Here is a 22,047-nt window from a genome sequence, read left to right as displayed (position 1 = left end):
TTCAAGACAGGATTTCTCTGTGTAGCCCTGGCTGTCCTAGAACTCACTCTGTAGACCGGGCTCGCTTGAACTCAGAAATCTGACTGTCTCTGTCTCCCAAGTGCTGGGATTAAAGGCGTGTGCCACCACGTAGGACCCTGTAGGAGGACCAGCAGTCTCAATTAATCTGGACCCCTGAGATCACCAAACACTGGACCACCAAACAGGCAGCATACACAGTTGATATGAGGCACTGAACACATATACATTAGGTTCAGTCAGAGAAGATTCATCTAACCCTCAAGAGACTGAAGGCCCCAGGTAGTTTAGGAGTCAGGTGGAGTGTGAGCTGGGGGTAGAGTGAGGGTAGGGATATCTTCGTGAAGACAGGGGTTTGGGGAGGAGGTGTGGGATGTGGAACAGTTGGAGGGTAGGCAGGGGTGGTGTTAAAATCTGGAGTGTAAAAAAAATAAATAGATAAATAAAAGGTTTAAAAAATGTATAGTACAAAAATTTTCTATGCCCAAATCTCTTAAAGAGAAAAGTTTAAGAAGTGGCTATTAAAAATTAAAACATAATATCCTGCATTAGTCTTGAGAAAACTATAAATTATATAATAATTGTAGAATATTTACTCCAAGAGTCATAACATCTTCAGAAGGGACACTAAGGTAGATTATTCTGTGAACTTGGTCTTACCTTGCTGCTAATCCTTCTGATATTAATAATAAAAATGGCCAGCAGCTTGAATGGAGTCCTTTGTAACTTATGAGAATCATTAAAATTAGTGTACTTGACATGATTCTGAGCCACTGGGATGAGTTGAAGGACAAATAAAGAAATTGCTCATGGTTATCAAGGTATGTATGAAACCCTGCAGTTTTGTTGCTTTATAGAAATGCTAACTCTTCTGTATGGTGGATACATTTTCAACGATCACTAATCTGAGATCCATCAAAGAAACATTTTTCATCTTTGGTTGATTACTGAGTTCTAGTAATCATCACTATATTAAAACATAGCTGATATTCAACATTTAAGTTAGAAGGAGAGAGGACATGTGAACCACCATTAAAGCTGGTTTAATATATTTTTTTTTTACATTATATCCCTATGCTGAATTTGCTGAACATATTTTTACTATGTATATAAAAATGAATGTGCTCCTGGTTGTCTGCATGCGTATTGTACATGAACTTGCTTCCTGGAGTCTTCCCCAATGACCAAGGAAGTCCAATTTGTTTGTTTGTTTTTTATTTTAATACAGTTTAATGAAAAGATAACCATATCGCACTGGTCTCTGTCTTTTCTTGCTACACCCAGTCTGAGGTACCCTCCCGCCAATCCCTTTCATTTAAAAGTGTGTGGGCTTCCTTAACTGAGTGAGAAGGAATTGGGGAGGTTATGGGCTTGTTGCTTAGTTTAGCCACAGCTACTGAAACTATTCTTTTCTTTGATAAGTGAGCATCATCTCTGCTGCCAGGGTCATAGTTTTGCTTTCTGTTGCTCTGATAAAATTCCCTGGTAAAAGAAAATATACAGGAAAATGGGTCACTTGGCTCAAAGTTCCATCATTTGGTGGGGTGGTAAATTGAAGCAGCAATCTCATTGCATTGACAGTGAAAAACTGTGAAGAGGGCTGAATCCATGCCACTGCTCAAAGTTCTTGTCCAGAGAATGGTATCATTCATGACGGGCAGGTCTTTACCTCTTGTTTAATATAGTCAACATAATGTCTCCATGAAGTAACAGACCAGCTTAACCTACATAGCTCCTCACTGAGACTGTCAAACAAGGTGATACTAGATTTTGTTGAGTTGTGAGAGAAAGCTAACCATCAAAGCCAGCATACATAAAATTATCAGGTTAACTTACTAGCCAAGCATATATGGGAACATCTTTACAGTTATTGGTAAGTTCATGACTAAACTTCAAAATTATAAAGTACACAGTTAAAATTCTGCAGGGCAGAGACAACTTATCTTAGGCTCTTTTTGTTTCCTTTGGAAATCACCTATTATCCACAACTGTATATGGCCTAACATCACTGTGACTATCAAAACTGCATAATGTATTCTTAGCACACCATTAGCTCTTCACTGTCCAAAAAACTGAGAATATCATCAGATAGTATCTCAGACATAAGGCAGTTTCCTTGATTTTCTGTGGCCCTGGTTTGACAAACACCTTGATTTGTTTCCCTTTCTTATTATCTAACTTATAAAATACTATACCCATTTCCATTGTAGAATATGCTAATTGAATAAATCTGAATCTGTATTCCTGGGTTCATATGTAGCTTCTGAACAAAATATCTCTTATTCCATTTATTGTGAAAATTGCTTTTGTGTTGACGTAGAAATAAAGATAGTCTAAAAACGTCATGTTGGGAAACCTCATGCCTACTTATCATTACATCATTAGTAGACTAGATCTCAAGAACTCTTCAAACTGAAATAGAATAATTAAAAGAATTAAATAGCATAAGCATTAATATGATGTATTCTTTCATTTTTGTATATTTATGTATTTGAAGTTTTTGTAATATGTATTTTTCTACCATTTTATATTAAATAGCATTCTCTAAAAATGAAATAAAGTACAAAAAAATATATGGTATAAAGGGGGATTATTGAGTTAGTTTGCAAATAGAAATGGGAGGTTCACAGTACTCCTTTATGTGTCAGAGTGGTTGAAAATCCAGTAATTATTCATTCCAAGTGCCTGAAACACCATTAGTCTAGAATCGGTGCTAAAAGCCTCACAAGATGCACTGATACTGATTCTGTATAATGAGGCTAAAGAACCTGGAGTCTTCTGCTAGTAGACTACAGAGATAAGTGTGCACTTTCTCAGAAAGATGAGGCAAAGGCAGACATGTTCACACACCATTTCCCCTGAACCCTGTTCAATCTTCTCTGCCAGTTGGAACACACCACCCCTAGTCAGGGTCAGGTTTTCTAAGTTACTCTTCCCTACATTCCTGCAGAGGCATCTACAGTTGTGTTTCCTAGATTACTCTAAATCCACTCAAATTGACAACCAATACTACTCATCAAACATGGATATATTAAAAATGAGTATAAGGTATACATATAATAATATGTAAACAATAACTTGGATAATTTAAGATCTTTCATTTTACTCAAATGAGTCAAAAGAAAGTAAATGCTTTACCTCATTGAATTTTTAGCCCAGCATCTTTTAGTATATTTACATTAACAGTGAGAAGAAAAAATGCAGAGAGCTTCATGAAAGGGTGAATAACTGAAGATTATAGCAAAAATCAGAAGTTATCATTTGTGTATAAAGATATAAATTTGGTTACTAATCATAGTATGTAGGACTTTATATATCCACATAATACATAGAAATATAAATGTATGATAATTTTAAAGGGAAATTTTTATGTATTTCACAAACATTACAAGAGCTGCCAAAGCTGGGTAAAGCGTATTTAATTAAAAGCACAGAAAAACCTAAGTATAACATCACTTTTTGGTAGAACATGTAATTTGCTTTGTTTCAAAGAAACTCAGATACCTGCCAAAAAATTTAAAATTTATTATCATAAGTTATCATTTATTATAATAAATTATCTTGGAGAACAAATATATAGGTAGATATTCAAAACACAAGGTAATATACTCCTCCTAATGAAGTAAATTTCATATTTAATGTACCCAAGTGTAAAAACAAAACAAGAAAGCAAAATGGGTAATGGACCATACAGTTTTTTCTTTGACATATAAAAGAGGGACTACAGTACAACATAAAATTGAAACATTCAACCACAACACCATTTCAGAAAATAAACTTTCAAGAAATTATTCATTCTAGGAGCAACTATTTCCTTACACTAAAAATATAAAACATCAAGTATAAGTTACGTTTCTTATTGAAATATTAGTTATGTGACTATATCAAAAGAAAATATACACTTTTTAAAATAAAATCTCTGCTGAATTCACTTAGCTTTTTTAAAGTTCATAATAAAAGCAGCTTTACATTATAAATTAAATGAAAGGTCAATGTTGATAAGGTAGTGCTTGGTTTAAAAAGTACTGAATCATAAATCTACTGACCTAAATATTAAAAAAAATGAATTATATTTTATATGATCCATTAAATTACTAAAAAAAAAAAAAACAGTCATTTGGAGTCTGTTTGCTCAACATCTCCAGTCCTATTATGTTCTGCCATTTTTTACCTTGCACTGACTATTAGTGGGTAAGAACTTGCAGCACAAATTATTTTAAACTAAAATAAACAGTATGTTGGATAACATGATTTATTGAATGCCTTGGAAATCTAAATAATATGAAAAATGGTTCAAAAGAAACAACATGTTTTGATAACATAAAGTGGACACTTATGTGCATAAATTATAAACGAACAGTTGCTTTTGGGCTCTATTCTACTTGCCTTAATAGTCATTTTATGGAAGAAGATGCTCGTCTTCCAAGTTGTTGTTGCAGGATAACATTAATCAAGGTCATTTCAAATTGTAACAACTTATGTTGATGAATATTTTTATTTAAATTTTTCTCATCCAATATATATTTTCCCTCTTTAAATTTCTATCATCTTCTTGAACTTCCTACAAACCCAATTTTGTGTTCCTTTGAGTAGTAAAGAGACAGACAGACAGATAGACCGACAGACAGACAGACAGACAAGGAAAGATAGAGACAGAAAAACAGAAATAGATAACTTACTGTGATGAATTTATGTATTCAAGAATACTTGCAATGTTTCCACTAATATGGGTGTATGTACAGACTGAAAGTTATATTCAGATGTCGTCCTTAGTAATTTTTTTCCTGTATTTACCTTTTTTAAGCTACATATAATTCTCATACTGACATGAAGCTAGCCAACTAGGCTGGACTAGCCATCTGGATAGTCTGTGTATTCACTCTGTTTTCTTGCCCATTACCCCATTGATGGGGTTTTAGACAGACTTCTGTACCCAGTTTGTATTAATAAGTGGGTGTTAAGTATGATCCTTAGATAATCATGTTTGTACAGAAAACATTTTCTCACAGATCTATTTTGAAAAATTTTTAAAAGATGGAATGCATATTACCTTAAATCCTAGATAAAGTGACCAAATACATCCCATTGACAGTAAACTTGTAAAAATTTGATGGAATATTTGTAGACAACATTCAGATTGTTCACAGTTAATGTGTTAACACATTTCTTCATATATGAATTTGCAGTAGGGTGAAACTCTAGAAAGCCTGAATCTCAAAGAAATGTCCAAACTCACTTCTTATATCTATAATAAAGTCCAACATCCATCTTTTTTCTCCAAGTATCAATATTTATCATCTTGGCAGGATCTAGAATCCCATAGGATGTGAGCTGATGAATCGTTTGTGAAGCATTAGTCCACAAAATGAAATGGTTAGATACATCGTAATTGTTGATATCACTATCCCACAGAGTTAGGTCCTAGACTAAATAAAGGGAAGAAGGAAGACAAGTGACATTCATTTCTCTCTGCTTCTTGCCTGGGAATAAAAGAAACAAATGACTTCACACGTCTATTCCCATGCCTTCCTAACCATAGTGAATATATCATCCAACTGTAACCCAAAACAAATTCATCCTTCCTTCAGTTGTTTGAGTGAGATATGTAGCCTAAAGAAAGTACCTAGTAGAGAGCCTTTTAAGAATTATAGTGTTGGGCTGGAAAGATGGCTCAGCAGTTAATAGCACTAACTGCCCTTCCAGAGGTCCTGAGCTCAAATCCCAGCAAACACATGGTGGCTCACAACTGTTATGAGACCTGATTCCCACTTCTGGTGTGTCGGAAGACACGGCTTCAATGTGTTACATATAATAAATAAATAAATCTTTTTTAATAAAGAATTGCCTAAGGCAGGACCAGTTGGGAGGCACAGGCCTCAGAAGTGGCAGCAAAGCTGGGACAGGATTCTTTCTACTCCATCTACACCTAGGAGAAATGGTGGATCCACAGCCCTCTCTGCCTCTTCCCTGCAAGCAGAGAGGTTGCCTCAAGGGAGTGCTTTGTCCCAGAGACTCAAGTGTGATCCCCATTTTTTCTCCAGTGACTTTCTAAGGAGGGACCAGTTGGGAGGCACAGGCCTCAGAAGTGGCAGGGAAGCTGGGACAGGATCATTTCAACCTCCTCCTACACCTAAGAAGGATGGTGGATCCACAGCCCTCTCTGCACCTTTCCTGAAATGTGAGGGCCTATCTCCAGGGTGTGCTCTGACCCAAGGACTCAGGAGGGACAACTAATCCACAGTCCTCTGCACACTGGTTTTACCAGAAAAGAGCTGATCTCACAGAAGTGCTGACACAGGCTTACAGACCTATTGGTGGAACAAGCTCCAGCCAGAGACAGCAAGAACATCTAACACCAGAGATCAACAGATGACAAAAGGTAAATACGAGAATCTCACCAACAGAAACCAAGACTACTTGGCTTTATCAGAACCTAGTAAAAGCAAGTCCAAGATATCCCAAAATACCAGAAAAGCAAGATTTGGATCCAAAATCATATCTCATGATGGTGATAGAGGAATTTAAGAAGGATATGAATAACTCCCTTAAAGAAATACAGAACACAGGTAAACAAGTTCAAGCCCTTAAAAAGGAAATGCAAAAATCCCTTTAATAATTACAGGAAAGCACAACCAAACAGGTGAAGGAATTGAACAAAACCACCTAGACCTAAAAAATGGAAGTAGAAACAGTTAAATCACAAAGAAAGACAACTCTGGAGACAGAAATCCTAGGAAACAAGTCAGGAACCATAGATGCAAGTATCACCAACAGACTACAAAAGATAGAAGAGAGAATCTCAGGTACAGAAGATACCAGAGAAAACATTGACACACAGTCAAAGAAAACACAAAATGCAAAAAACTCCTAACCCAAAACATCCAGGAAATCCAAAACACAATAAGAAGACCAAACCTAAGGAAAATAGGTATAGAAGAGAGTAAAGACCTCCAACTTAAAGGGCCAGTAAATATCTTCAACAAAATTATAGAAGAAAACTCCCTTAACCTAAAGAAAGAGATGCCTATGAACATACACGAAGCCTATAGAACTCCAAATAGACTGGACCAGAAAAGAAATTCCTCCTGCCACATAATAGTCAAAACACAAAATGTATAAAACAAAGAAAAAAATTAAAAGCAGTGAGGAAAAAAAGTCAAGTAACATATAAAGACAGAGCTATCAGAATTACACCAGACTTCTCACCAGAGACTATGAAAGCCAGAAGATCGTGGGTTGACATCATGAAGACCCTAAGAGAACACAAATACCAGCCCAGGCTACAAAAACAGCAAAACTCGCAATTACCACAGATGTAGAAACCAAGGTATTCCATGACAAAACCAAATTTACAACAATACACGTGGAAGATTAACAACACTCTACTCAATGATAATTTGGTCAAGGAAGGAATAAAGAAATAAATTAAAGACTTTCTAGAGTTTAATGAAAATGAAGACACAACATACCCAAACTTATGGGACACAATGAAAGCAGTCCTAAGAGGAAAACTCATAGCTTTAAGTGCCTCCAAAAAGAAACTGGTGAGAGCATACATTAGCAATTTGACAACACATCTGAAAGCTCTAGAACAAAAAGAAGAAATTCACACAAGAGGAACTGAAAGCAGGAAATAATCAAACTCAGGACTGAAGTCAACAAATGGAAACAAAAAAAATCTATACATGGAATCAACCAAACCAGGAGCTGGTTCTTTGAGAAAATCAACAAAATAGATAAACCTTTAGCCAGAATAACTAGAGGGCACAGAGACAGTATCCTAATTAACAAGATCAGAAATGAAAAGGGAGACATAACAACAGACAATGAGGCTAACCTAAACATCATGAGACCCAACAACAAAAGCGTATACTCAAAATAACTGGAAAACCTGGATGAAATGGACAATTTTCTGGACAGATACCAAGTACCAAAGTTAAATTAAGATAAGATAAATGATCTAAACAGTCCCATATCTGCTAATAAAATAGCAACAGTCATTAATAGTCTCCCAACCAGAAAAAGCCAAGGACCAGATAGGTTTAATGCAGAGTTTTATCAGACCTAGAAAGAAGACTTAATACCAATACTCCTCAAACTATTCCACAAAATTGAAACAGAAGGTACTCTACACAATTTGTTCTATGAAGCCACAATTACTCTTATGCCTAAACCACAGAAAGATATAACAAGGAAAGAAAACCTTAGACAAATTTCCCTTATGAATATCGATGCAAAAATTCTCAATAAAATTCTTGCAAACAGAATCCAAGAACACATCAAAACGATCATCCATCATGATCAAGTAGGCTTCATCCCAGGGATGCAGGGATGGTTCAATATATGGAAATCCATCAACATAATTCACTATATAACCAACTCAAAATAAAAAAAATAAACATATGATCATCTCATTAGATGCTGAGAAAGCACTTGACAAAATCCAACATCCCTTAATGATAAAAGTCTTGGAAAGATCAGGAATTCAAGGCCCATACTTAAATATAGTAAAAGCAATACACAGCAAACCAGTAGCCAACATCAAACTAAATGGAGAGAAACTTGAAGCAATCCCACTAAAATCAGGGACTAGACAAGGCTGCTCACTCTCTCCCTATCTCTTCTATATTGTACTTGAAATCCTAGTCAGAGCAATTGGACAACAAAAGGAGATCAAAGGTATATGAATTGGAAAGGAAGAAATCAAATTATCACTATGTGCTGGTGATATGATAGTATACTTAAGTGACCCCAAAAATTTCACCAGAGAGTTCCTAAACCTGATAAACAACTTCAGCAAAGTAGCTGGATATAAAATTAACTCAAGCAAATCAGTGGTCTTCCTCTACACAAAGGTTAAACAAGCTGAGAAAGAAATTATGGAAACAACACCATTCACAATAGTCACAAATAATATAAAATACCTTGGTGTCACTCTAACTAAGCAAGTAAAAGATCTGTTTGACATGAACTTCAAGTCTGTGAAGAAGAAAATTGAAGAAGATCTCAGAAGATGGAAAAATCTCCCATGCTCATGGATTGGCAGGATTAATATAGTAAAAATGGCCATCTAGCAAAAAAGCAATGTACAGATTCAGTGCAATCCCCATCAAAATTCCAACTCAATTCTTCACAGACTTATAAAGAGCAATTTGCAGGTTCATCTAGAATAACAAAAAACCCAGAATAGCCAAAACTATTCTCAACAATAAAGGAAATTCTAGTGGAGTTACCATCCTGAACCTTAAGCTGTACTACAGAGCAATTGTGATGAAAACTGCATGGTATTGGTACAGTGACAGGCAGGTAGATCAATGGAACAGAATTGAAGACACAGAAATAAATCCACACACCTATGGTCACTTGATATTTGACAAAGAACTAAAATGATCCAGTGGAAAAAAGACAGCATTTTCAACAAATGGTGCTGGCTCAACTGGCAGTCAGCATGTAGAAGAATGCAAATTGATCCATTCTTATTTCCTTGTACAAAGCTCAAGTCCAAGTGGATCAAGGACTTCCACATAAAACTAGATACACTGAAACTAATAGAAATGGAAGTGGGGAATAGCCTAGAGCACATAGGCACAGGGGAAGTTTTCCTGAACAGAATACCAATAGCTTATGCTCTAAGATCAAGAATTGACAAACGGGACCTCAGAAAATTTCAAAGCTTCTGTAACGCAAAAGAAACTGTCAATAGGACAAAATGGCAACCAACAAATTGGGAAAAGATCTTTACCAATCTTGTATGTGTAGAGGGCTAATATCCAACATATACAAAGCACTCAAGAAGTTAGACTTCTGGAAGTCAAATAAACCCTATTTTAAAAATGGGGTACAGAGCTAAACAAAGAATTCTCAACTGACGAATACCAAATAACTGAGAAGCCCCTAAAGAAATGTTCAGCATCCTTAGTAATCAGGGAAATGCAAATCAAAACAACCCTGAAATTCTACCTCACACCAGTCAGAATGGCTAGGATAAAAGCTCAGGAGACAGCAGATGCTGGAGAGGTTGTGGAGAAAGAGGAACACTCCTTCATTGTTGGTGGGACTGCAACCTGGTATAACTACTCTGGAAATCAGTTTGGCGGTTCCTACAGAAATTGGACATAGTACTACCAGAGGACCCAGCTATATCACTCCTGGGCATATACCCAGAAGATGCTCCAACATGTAATAAGGACACATGTTCCATTATGTTCATAGCAGCCTTATTTATAATAGCCAGAAACTGGAAACATCCCAGATGTCCCTCAGCAGAAGAATGGATACAGAAAATGTGGTACATCTACACAATGAAGTACTCCTCAGCTATTAAAAACAATGAATTTATGAAATTCTTAGGGAAATGGATGGATCTGGAGAATATCATCCTGAGTGAGTTTACCCACTCACAAAAGAACTCATATGGTATGCACTCTCTGATAAGTGGATAAGTGGCCCAGAAGACCAGAATACACAAAGTACAATCCACAATCCACAAGAAAGTCGAGAAGAAGGAAGACCAAAGTGTGGATATTTTGTTCCTTCTTAAAATGGGGGGGGACAAAATACCCATGGAAGGAGTTGCAGAGACTAACTATGGAGCAGAGACTGAAGAAAGGACAATCCAGAGATTGCCCTACCTGGGAATTCTTCCCATATTCAACCATCAAATCCAAACACTATTGTGGATGCCAGCAAGTGCTAGCTGACAGGAACCTGCTATAACTGTTTCCTGAGAGGCTCTGACAGTATCTGACTAATACAGAAGCAGTGGCTCACAGTCATCCAATGGACCAAGTACAGGGTCCCCAATGAAGGAGCTAGAGAAAGGACCCAAGGAGCTGAAGGGTTTTCAGCCCCTTTGGACGAAGAACTATATGAACTAACTTGTACCCTCAGCGCTCCCATAGACTAAACCACTAACCAAAGAGTACACATGGGACTAATGGCTCCAGCAGCATATATATATAGCAAAGGATGGCCAAGTCGGTCATCATAGGAGGAGAGGCCCTTGCCCTGAGAAGGTTCTATGCCACAGTATAGGAGAATGCCAGGTCCAGGAAGTAGGAGAGGGTGGGTCGTTGAGCAGGGACAGTGGGGAGGGAACAGGGTTTTTTGTTCTATTTTGTTTTATTTTATTTTTTGTTTTTTGGGTTTTTTTGTTTGGTTCATTTATTTTTATTTTATTGAATTTTTTTTCTTTTTTTCCATGGGAAAACTAGGAAAGGTGATATCATATGACATGTAATAAATATCTAATAAAATATCTAATAAAAAAGAATTACAGTGTTTTGCAGAGTGTATTTTTATCATAATAAAATTATCAAATGCTCTTATTGAATTATATCTAAAATTCAGATGTGCAAAGAATTTATTACCATTCAATAAATTATACTAATATTTACTATAAATATTTGTACATAGAGTAGTTAAATTACTTGTTGAAGCTCACAAATTATAGTTTGTCAGCACAAGACTTAATTTCTCTATAACAGAGTTTTGCTTCATTTCATTAATGTCATTCTAAAATAGTATTATTTTAAGATTAGAATATAAATGCATCATTTCTCCCTTCTTTTTCTTTCCTTCATACAATCCCACATATTTGTACTTGTTCTCTTTCTAAATTTTTGCCTCTTTTTTATTGCTTTTGTTACATACATATATGTATATACATATATGTTCCTAAATATATAAATACAACCTGTTCAAGTTCAGTCTACTGTAAGGTTCCATTCACTAAGTTTGCAAGTACTTGGAAGACTTGAATTGCATGTTGGACTATATTTGTCACTGTGGTATAAAGGAAAGCAACACAAAACAGTGAAACTTGTATCTTTAAAATCTGAATATAGAAAAACACATTTCTAATTAAACATGACAAATTTCCCCAATGTACAACTAATAACTGATTAAGTCAAGTGCTATTTATTTAAAATAAAACACATATGATATTGATATACATCATTTTCTTTTTATCTGATTTACTATTTTTAAACATTTTAAACACTAAACCATACTTTAAAATATTTGGTTGAGTATTAAAATGATGTCATATGGGTAAATACTCCTACATAGTATCTGACATTTATTAGTAATTTAACAAAAGTTATACCCATGAAGAATGTAACTTAAGTCTCAGAGCCTTGTCACTGTAAAATATTAGATTACTCAAACTATAGCAAACTGTACAAGGGATACATATTTTATTTCTATCATTTCTGAATAAGAAGAACACAGTTTGTTCAGTAGAAAGATGAGAAAGTGAGAGTATGTTAGATGCACAGGTTTGCTCTTGAGGATGGGTGCTATGTCTTTTATTTATAAAGCAAAAGAAAAGATGATTGACATAATTTCACCAACAGATTAACACGAGCAAACTCTCTGTCAATATTTCAACAGGTGTTTTAAACTATTTGAGAATCTTAAAGCATTGTCAAGTTGGTAGAAATGTAAAGCTATTTGTAAGTTACCTATTATTTCAATCTTATTCAAAATGTTATTTCACAGTTTAGACTGTGGTCTAAAAAACTTAATTTTAATTTGAAATGTATAGATAACAAAATTACACATTTCTTTGCAAAATATTGGCAGATTTTATTGAATTTATTGTGTTACTTATTTTAAAATTATCTTCGAAATGAGTTATTTGCTAACAGTATTTTTATAAAACTTAATGAATTTAAATGCAATACTAATATTATATATACATAAAATCCTGTGAAAGTGTGTTAGAGATAGTCTGACTACATCAAACCTTTCAGATATACAGCACTGTTTTGGTTTCCATACTTTTATCATTAGCATTACTTGTTGGAAAGACAATATTAAATAATTGTAAACCTCTCAAATTAGAAATTACATAAAGATTCATACATAACTTACTAAATATAGAAAATGCATACACTAAAATTATTTACAATTCAATTAAATGCTTTTCCTTGGTTAAATCACATGAACACAAATTTTTTTAAATATAAAATTATTATTTTCCAGGACATTTCAAAGGAAGATTAAATTCTACAAATATGGGACCTGTGACACACTTAAAAGTTTATAGGTATTTCAGATTTTACTTCTACATACATGAAAGATTACAGATCAAGTTTCAGTTGACTGCTTTATAATTTGCTTATTGAAGAACACTGGAAACATTAAGTTAAAATCATTAAGCTGAGGTTCTTGTTATGAGCAAAACCAGGCAAAAATGCAGGAAATTAGATTAAAACCTTTCTCTGGACTTAATTCCATCTAATAAACTTGTTTAAATAAATGAGATTAGCTGTTACACAGGAAGTTCACAGAACTACTAGATGAAAGTAAGTTATAAAATATTAACATAAATTACAATGATTATAAACATACAATTCTCCAAATTGTTTAACAGTTCTTAATAAACTATGACTTCATGCTATGTTATTAGTTTTTGTTTTATTTAACACTGACACTTTAAAAGCTATTCTTTAGAAGATGTCATCATTCCCAGACCCAAGAAAACGGCAGTCCTTCTAGATGAAATAAGCAAGTTCTGGTGTCAGAATTCATCTCTCATTTACATACAAGTCAGTAATTTTAAAAAACATCTTGTGTCTGTGAATTTTGAATCATATGTCAGCTATGAACAGAGGAAGATCTGGCAAACATCATCTCAAAAATTTTATTACAATGTTAAATATATTCCCAGACAACACTTGCAAAACATAATTTCTACTTGATGTGGTATGATTTGTATGTCCAGGGTAATAAAACATCAAGAAGAATGTTTCACTAAACTTATTTCTGCTTCAACAACAGAGTTACAAATATGATTTACTGTTAATCTGATACACTGGAGTCCTTCATGGGTAGGAAGTTGTGCAATCAGTATGTTAGCAATTCATGTCATGTGAATGCATATAGACAGCACACCTTAGGACAGAAATTCTCTTTTGCAACCCAAAAGTATGCACCTTAAATCTAACATTAGTTTGTTGAAGATAAATGTGTATAATAATTTCAGAGACAAACTATGCCATGCTTTCTATTGCTAAAATATAATATACTTAATTTAATTGTCAACTCAGGATTTTCCCTTTTCTTATTAGAGACATTTCATTCTATGCTATTATTGATTTAAAAACATTTAACAAATATCTTCAATATATTACATATAAGTAAAGTAAGATAGCAATGGCCCAATACTGAGTTCATTATAAAATGTATTTTGAAAAATACTATTTATCTATTTGTAGATGTGACAAAACACTAAATCCTAGCAATGGTTGGGACAGTGGCATTAACTGGACCATCCTCTGAACAAAGATTTTCTCAACAAAGAAGTTAGCTAGCCACACAGAGTACCCAAAGGTTCAAATCATTTTAGAATTACACTGCAGATTGTGAATTATACTTACTACAACTGTATTTTTAAGATAGTAATACATAATTTTCTATTTAACCTTTGAAAGATTATTTTAAAATATTCATATCTTACCTTTGATTCTTGAGCTTTCTTGACTTTTTTCCTGCTGAAATGAAAATGGAAATAGGTCAAAATCTTTAAGTAAGTATGTTACTGATTTGTTGATATGAATTTTAATCATCAATATGAGTCAAATGATTTCTATACATATACCTAAAAACAATTTTGGAAATCATCTATCTAGTTAATAATGATTATTGGTGCACATATAGCTGTAAGAAACCCATATGTATATATTGTAGATAAATAAAAGGCTAATGAGTAATAGATATTCATGCCTCTTCAATTCTCATTCCATTTAATATCAACAGATAGTAATATTTTCTAATTTTTTAGTCAAATCAATATTAATTATAAAATATTGTCAGTTATAAATATTTAAGGATAAAGTGAAAAATCTCATTAAAGTGGTATAAAAACTGTCTTTACTTCAATTTAAATTAGAATTATTCTTATTTTAAGGCTAATGTTAATTATATGTTTTTCATTAAAAGATTGCTACAGTCAAACCTGTACATCAACTTGGCATCCTACTTACTAGTTTTAAATTAGATATTGTGTAGTCTGAAACTTCTCAGTTAAGATTTACATACAGTATAGTCTCCTTAAAATTTCAAGATCTCACCTAAAATAAGTTTAAAACATATCCCAAATAAAATATCAAATATTATAAAGTCTAGGATTAAATTAATACCAATCAAATTTTTCAATAAAAATCTTATGTTGTTACAACGATTGTTCTAAAATTTCAAACTCAATAAAAACTCGGTTAAGTTATGCATAATATATTTGGTCAATTTACTAAATATTGTCAATCTGAAAGACTAATATATATGAAATTTTATATAGATATTGATATACATGTAGCTTTATCATCATATGGTCTTTTCACATGCAGATTATTTCATATATAAATTTATATAATAATGTCATTTGCTTTGAGCACATTCACCCAAATTTCTTCATCTTTTCACTCTTACTATTCTTATTGTATCTCTATTATCTTACTTCTAGGTTTATTTCACATCCATAAATGGTTTCTTATATATATAAAATATTGAACCCCAAAAACTGAAGGAAAACTAGCAGCATTTATCCCTCTGTATCTGCCTCATTACCCTCAGTATTACACTATCCAATAGCATCTATGCTGCTGCAACAACATAATTGTATTTTCCCTATGGATCTAGATATCGCTATTGTAAATGTACACTATACCACTTTATGAATACATTTTATCCATAATACATTTAGTCAATTTTTATATGTTTGGTTTTTTTAAAAAAAAGTTTTAATAAACATAGATGTAAAAGTGTCTCAGTGAGGTAATAAATTAAATTTCTTTGTGTACTTCATAATATGTGTTTAGTAGTTTTTTTTTTCAATTATGTGCTATCTTAATATACATATCTATTGTATCTAAACTAATTTTCATTCCACAGGCTCCATATACTTCCTGCTTTCCCTGCAATAGTATCCACACCTAATTTTTTTTTTTTTTAATGGACAGCCATTCTGATTAGGGTAAGTTGAAACGATTGTAATTTTAATTTCAATTCCTCTGATAATGATGGATATTAAATATTTTTCTTGTTTATTAGTTATCAGTATTTCATCTTTGTACAGTTGAAATGTTCACTAGCTCATTTACTGTTTAAAAAATCTGAAAAGTTTAATGTTTAATTTCTATAGTTACATATATATATTCTTATTATATATTATAGATATTAACCTAATGTGCTATATAACAGGCAAAGATTGTTTTCCTATTCCACACTCTGTTTCTTTACTCTGGAAAATTTCTTGGCTGTATAAATGCCTTTAATTGCAGGTGACATTAATACCTTTGTAAGGTTATATGCTGGGGTATTAAAATCCATGTTTATGTCTACATCCTTAAACATTCAATATTTTCCTCTAGATTTTTAAATTTTTTAGTTCTTACAAAATGTTATTTGACTTATTAGCATTTTTTGTATCTGGTATAAATTTGATTTTGTTTCATTCCTGTACATGTTAAAAGCTATTTTCCCAGCGACATTTGTTAGAACGAAATTTTTTTTTCAGTTAAATAACATTCATATGGCTTTCCTTAATTGTTGGTTTATGTCTGGATTGTCTATTTTATTATGTTGTTTACATACCTGTTTCTTGCTGTTTCTTGTCTAGTACCATAATGTTTTGTGACTGTCTCCATAATATACTTATTTGTTAATTTCTTTATAATTATCCTTTTTTGCTTAGAGTTGCTTTAAATATTCTTTTTGCTTCCACATGAATTTTGTGATTTCTTTGCTTCCATTCTATTGTAAAGAATTACACTGGCCTACTGATAAGAACTATCTGAAACTACAGCTTGCTTTTGAACTACAGCAATGTTAACAATACTGAATCTACTAATCCATGACAATGATTGTCCTTTGATGTTGTATCTTTTTCAATTTCTTACTTTGGTGCTTATTTTTTTTTTTTCTGTATTGAGCTTCTGCAATACTGGGTTTCCATACAAAAAGTTTAAGTGGAAAAACCCTATAATTCAGTGGACTTGTTCACTAAAACTACCTAGAAATAATTCGCATGTCTAAGGAAAGTTTACACCAGAGAGAAAAACAATTGTGAGTCCAACATTACTGGATTAGATAAAGTGGACAGAGTTCAGTAGAAGGTGCTATCAGGGAGGCTGTGAAAACATTTGTAAGGATTCTGGATTTCAGTCTGACACCACTAGGAGATCTTTGAACATCTGTTCTTAGGCTAGTAATATTATCAGAATGATATTTAAATACAACCACAACCATGTTGGTCATTTCTTAAAGATAGTTAAAGAAAGGCAATAATAGAATTGCAAAGTAGGGACCAAGAATATATTACTGTGGTAACACAGTTAGATGGTGTCAATGGTGTAGATTAATGTGGTACTGGATGTGAAGCATCTTCTCAGAACTGGCGCAATGACGTATATATTATATCAGAGGAGACAATGATGTTGCCAGGGATATGGGCTCAGAAAAGAATCGAAGTATTTCTAGGTCGTTAAGTTAAGGACTAAAGAATAAGCATTTTTATCATTTCTTTACTTTTTTCAGCTCTGTGTACTTGGTTTTCTTCGAAGTCTGTGTTTTTGCCTATTAGGTATATCAACTGTAGCTGAGATTCCTAGCAGTTTATGATATGGATCCTGAAGTGGGCACTTTCTACAGCCAGGCAGACTATCAGTACAAGGATAAGGACAGCTACCCATTCACAAAGCAGATGACCCTAAATATTTCCTGCCTAAAAGAAGTGCAGGGACAAAGAGCAGATACTGAGTGAATGGCCAACCAATGACTGTCCGAAATTGAGACCCACCTCATAGGCACCCCAATCCCTGACACTATCAATATTCTCTGCTATGCTTGCAAACAGGATCCTTGCATGACTGTCCTCTGATTAACTCCAGCCAGCAGCCAATCTAAAAATATGCAGAGACCCACCCCAAACATTAGATAGAGCTCAGGGAATCTTCCTGAAAAATTAGGAGAAAGATTGAGGGACCCAAAAAGAACAAGGACTCCACAGGATGACCAATAGAGTCAACTAACCTACACCCTAGGGCCTCTCAGAGTGAATCACTAACCAAAAAGGAAGCATGGGTTGCACCTAGATCCCTTGCAAATATGTAGTAAATGGGCAGCTTGTTATTCATGAGGCTCCCCCAAACAACTGGAACAGTGTCCCTGAGCCTGCTTGCCTGCTTGCCTGCCTCCCTGGCCTGCCTGCTTGCCTGCTTGCCTGATTGTCTGCCTGCCTGCCTACATGTGAACCCTGCACCCCTAAATAGATAATCTTATATGGCCTTGATGGGAGAGAATGTACCTAGTCCCGATTTGATGTTTGTTGGTGGGAGGGCAGGGATTGACACCCAGCGGGTGGCTTCCATATTCTACATACTCAGACTATAAGATTCACCTTTATCACCCTTTCTTTTGAAACATAATATACCACAATATTTTCTGGGATATATATGTGTGTGTGTGTATATGTATATGTGAATACAAATGTATGTGTATATGTGTGTATATATATATATATATATATATATATATATATACATATAATATGAAAGTATGTGTATATGTGTGTGTGTGTATGTGTGTATACATATGATGTGTGGGCATGTGTGTGCTTGTGTAATGTGTATTATACAATCTTGGATTTTTCTCATCTTTTCTATAAAATAGTGGTAGCACTGTTGTAGAAATAGTGGAAATAGGCCGGGCGGTGGTGGCACACACCTTTAATCCCAGCACTTGGGAGGCAGAGGCAGGTGGATTTCTGAATTCAAGGCCAGCCTGGTCTACAGAGTGAGTTCCAGGACAGCCAGAGTTACACAGAAAAACTCTGCCTCGAAAAACCAAAAAAAAAAAAAAAAAAAAAAAAAAAAAAAATAGTGGAAATTATAGCCTTTCTCTGAGTTACTCAATTCGCAATTAAATCCAATTTCTCTCTAATTTGCCTAATATTTTAAAAATACAGTGAAACACTGATTCCCAGAAAGAAAGATTCTTAAACAAACCTAGAATTCATAGGGGACTATTTCAAGAAGGCACAAACTTTTTGAAAACTTTAGCTTCTATGCAAATAACCACAGTTTTTATTCAGAGAAGAAAGATAAATCAAAAGTTATAGAATTGAGTATTCAAAATTAGGACAAATATAAAGTTTAATTATCCAGTGAAAGAGAATGAAAAGATGGGGAATTTTAGGATTAAAAATCATGAGAACAAGGAATCATAGACTCTCAGCTAATGCATTATTTATGAACTAAGTTTTCAATTGTATAGATTCTTCTCAGAGGTCAAGTACAATTATCTCCTAAAAATACTCATTAGAGTTATTGAGCTAGGTGGAATCATTGCCTTCAGATAAAATACTATTTTGTTTCTCTGTGGGTTTAGATGTAATATGGGAATTATTCAAATGTGGAAAAGGATTCTATAAAATGTACATGCTGATAAAAATGTCATCAAAAAGCTAACTAGTAAATAATAACTTCAGTTTTCTTCAGGTTTTGTTTACAAGACTTGTTTAATTTTATCTAGTTGTCATTTAGTTTCATGGTTTTTCTTGTTTTTGGTTTTTTTGTTTTGTTTTGTTTGTTTTGTTTTGTTTCGTTTTTTACTTATTGCAGTAGAGTTTGAAAACATCTACATAATGTAAGGAAAGTAAGGTAAAGAAAATGTCAACATTACTGATTTATAGTATTGTTAATTACAGAGCATGGGTAGAAAAATGTGATGGAAGTAAGATCAGTTTTTGTAATACAATGTGTGGTAAAAAGAAAAGCTAAGTTATACAGGGTTTATCAACTAATTGAGTTAGTTCAATACAGTAATTTTCTTTATATAATGAGAGAGGTGGTTAGCTCAATATTGAAGGTTGAGTGGTTTTCCAAATATCAAGAACCTGACAGTGACTTAAATTTATTATTTCAAAAAAAGCAAAACCACACATCTCATAACTTGGTCTTCTTGAGCCTGTACTAACTGGTTACATTCAGCATAATTTTATTATACATAACTATTGTTTATACTATATGAAGTCAAATAGTCTAAACAGACACTGACACAGTAGTTTGCTGTATATCAATATATTAATACATGTTTATATAAATCAGCTTTAATATTGCTTCAAAACATTTTCTAATATGGCAGTCCATTTTTAAATGAGTATATTTTCCCACCTATAAAATACACTAATAGGAACACAACTCATTTTTCATTTTTTCTTACAGTATTACTAAGAAAAATTTTAAAGCATTGTAATTTTATAATGTAAACAGATACCATAAAAATCACAGGTTAAAGTAGCCAACAATCCTTGTGTTATGAATTGTTTAATAGTTATTTAATGATTTTTCTTTCCTGAGAATTTAGCTATTATCTTTTTCATCCCCAGATTTTGATAATGTTATCTTACGTCTTTGAGAGCACTTTTGTGACAAGAAAACATTCAAAAGTAAATTGGATAGAAGGATAAATTCAGAACAATCACTTGGATATAAACAATCTCTTAAATTTTTTAAAGCAATTAAGTGAACATAAATAGCTAATATAAAATGGTTGGAGATTGGTTCTAATGCTTTGATTCAATCAGGAATCTGCATGACCAAAAGCTAAAGGTCCTTGTCCCCAATTGATTTTTTACCTATCTTAATAAAGATGACAAACACCAATCGCTGGGCATGGGGTAGGCCATGAAGAGTTGTGTAGGTGAAGACTCTTCAATGGGAGAGAATTTCCATAAGTATAGTTAGAAGGATGGGACACAGAAGCATCAGGAAACAAAGCCAATCAGCCATGTGAGATTTCATGGAAGTGGCCACTAGCTATTTCCCAGAATGGGCCTGGAGTAATAGGGGAAGTTTTTGGAATGCCAAGCCTTTGAGGTAGTAAGGACATTTTCAAAAATAGGCTAATGCGTGTATGTGTTTCATTTGAGGATCCAAAGATAACTCCGGGGCAGGTACATGCAAGGGATCTGCTTGGAGCCAAAGGGGTGTAGCCAAAATTCACCACTACATAAAATTAAGTTTTGTTGGCATATACAATTGTTTTGTAAATAAGTACAGTGGTCATAATATATCTACGGAAACTCGTATATAACCACATATACCAAACCATACTGGCAATTTTTTAACGTAACTTACTGTTATCAAAATAGAAAATATAATAAAGTCTAATAATTATCAACATTTAAATTTATAGCATAAGAATTATCATAGTAGGCTAATTAGTTTACATTTCTTCTCAAAACTTTAATGTCTTTTATTTATTTCCCAAACAAATGCTTCCAAAAAAAGTAAAGTATGAATTTGCAGAACATGTATATATCATGTATTTATTTCCATAGACTGTATAGCATAAACAAGATATTAAAAATTGTTAAAACTATTAGTGTTACAATGCTTTGAGGTTTATACACACACATACAAACACACACACATACACAGGATGATAACATACCAATGAGTGGTGAAATTGTATACTTTAGATTAAGGGTGAATTGAGGGCCTCGTGATTTTGCATGTGTGAAGGTAAAAAATAAGTAATTAGAAACTGAAAATCCTTAAAAGATGAAGAGATTGTAGGGAAAAGTAGGTTCTTTATACAGTTAAAAGAAAGATCAGAGGACATGGCATTGTGTCATTGGCTCAGTGTTCCCTTTCACAAGAGGATCCTAACTTAATATATTCAAATTTGTGTGCTTAATCTGAGAAAACTCATACAAGAAAAAATAGACAATAGAAATGGTTCCTTTGAGTTGTGGATATCTTAAAAGAAGGGGATAATACAAGATTGATGATGTAAAAACAGAATGTACACATTTGATTGATGAAAATTTTAAATAGGTATATTGGTATGGGTATATCCCAGGTGATGTAGGACAGACGGTTCACTAGTTCTCTAAAACTAATTATGTGTAAAACCTACTTTGGAATCTAATACTTTCTAAGTCAATTTAAAACTATAAGTGTGTGTGTGTGTGTGTGTGTGAGAGAGAGAGAGAGAGAGAGAGAGAGAGAGAGAGAGAGAGAG

At 33.5% G+C, this 22,047-nt stretch overlaps 1 protein-coding gene across 4 annotated transcripts in view; it reads right to left on the bottom strand.

Moving 5' to 3' along the window:
• Fstl5 (follistatin like 5) overlaps window positions 1-22,047 on the bottom strand; it is a 654,438-nt gene that overhangs the window by 502,860 nt on the left and 129,531 nt on the right. For 2 of the 4 annotated variants that reach the window (XM_031374116.1, XM_031374118.1), the window contains exon 3: window positions 14,483-14,516. In XM_031374116.1, coding sequence (XP_031229976.1) covers window positions 14,483-14,516 — 34 coding nt within the window. The remainder of the gene's footprint in view (window positions 1-14,482; window positions 14,517-22,047) is intronic. The other 2 variants (XM_031374119.1, XM_031374117.1) reach the window with 1 other exon arrangement.

This window comes from Mastomys coucha, unplaced genomic scaffold, assembly GCF_008632895.1.
Source record: "Mastomys coucha isolate ucsf_1 unplaced genomic scaffold, UCSF_Mcou_1 pScaffold16, whole genome shotgun sequence".
In the NCBI taxonomy this organism is placed as follows: Eukaryota; Metazoa; Chordata; class Mammalia; order Rodentia; family Muridae; genus Mastomys; species Mastomys coucha.
The sequence above is the reverse complement of the archived record's forward strand: the minus strand, read 5'-3'. Positions and strand labels throughout refer to the sequence as shown.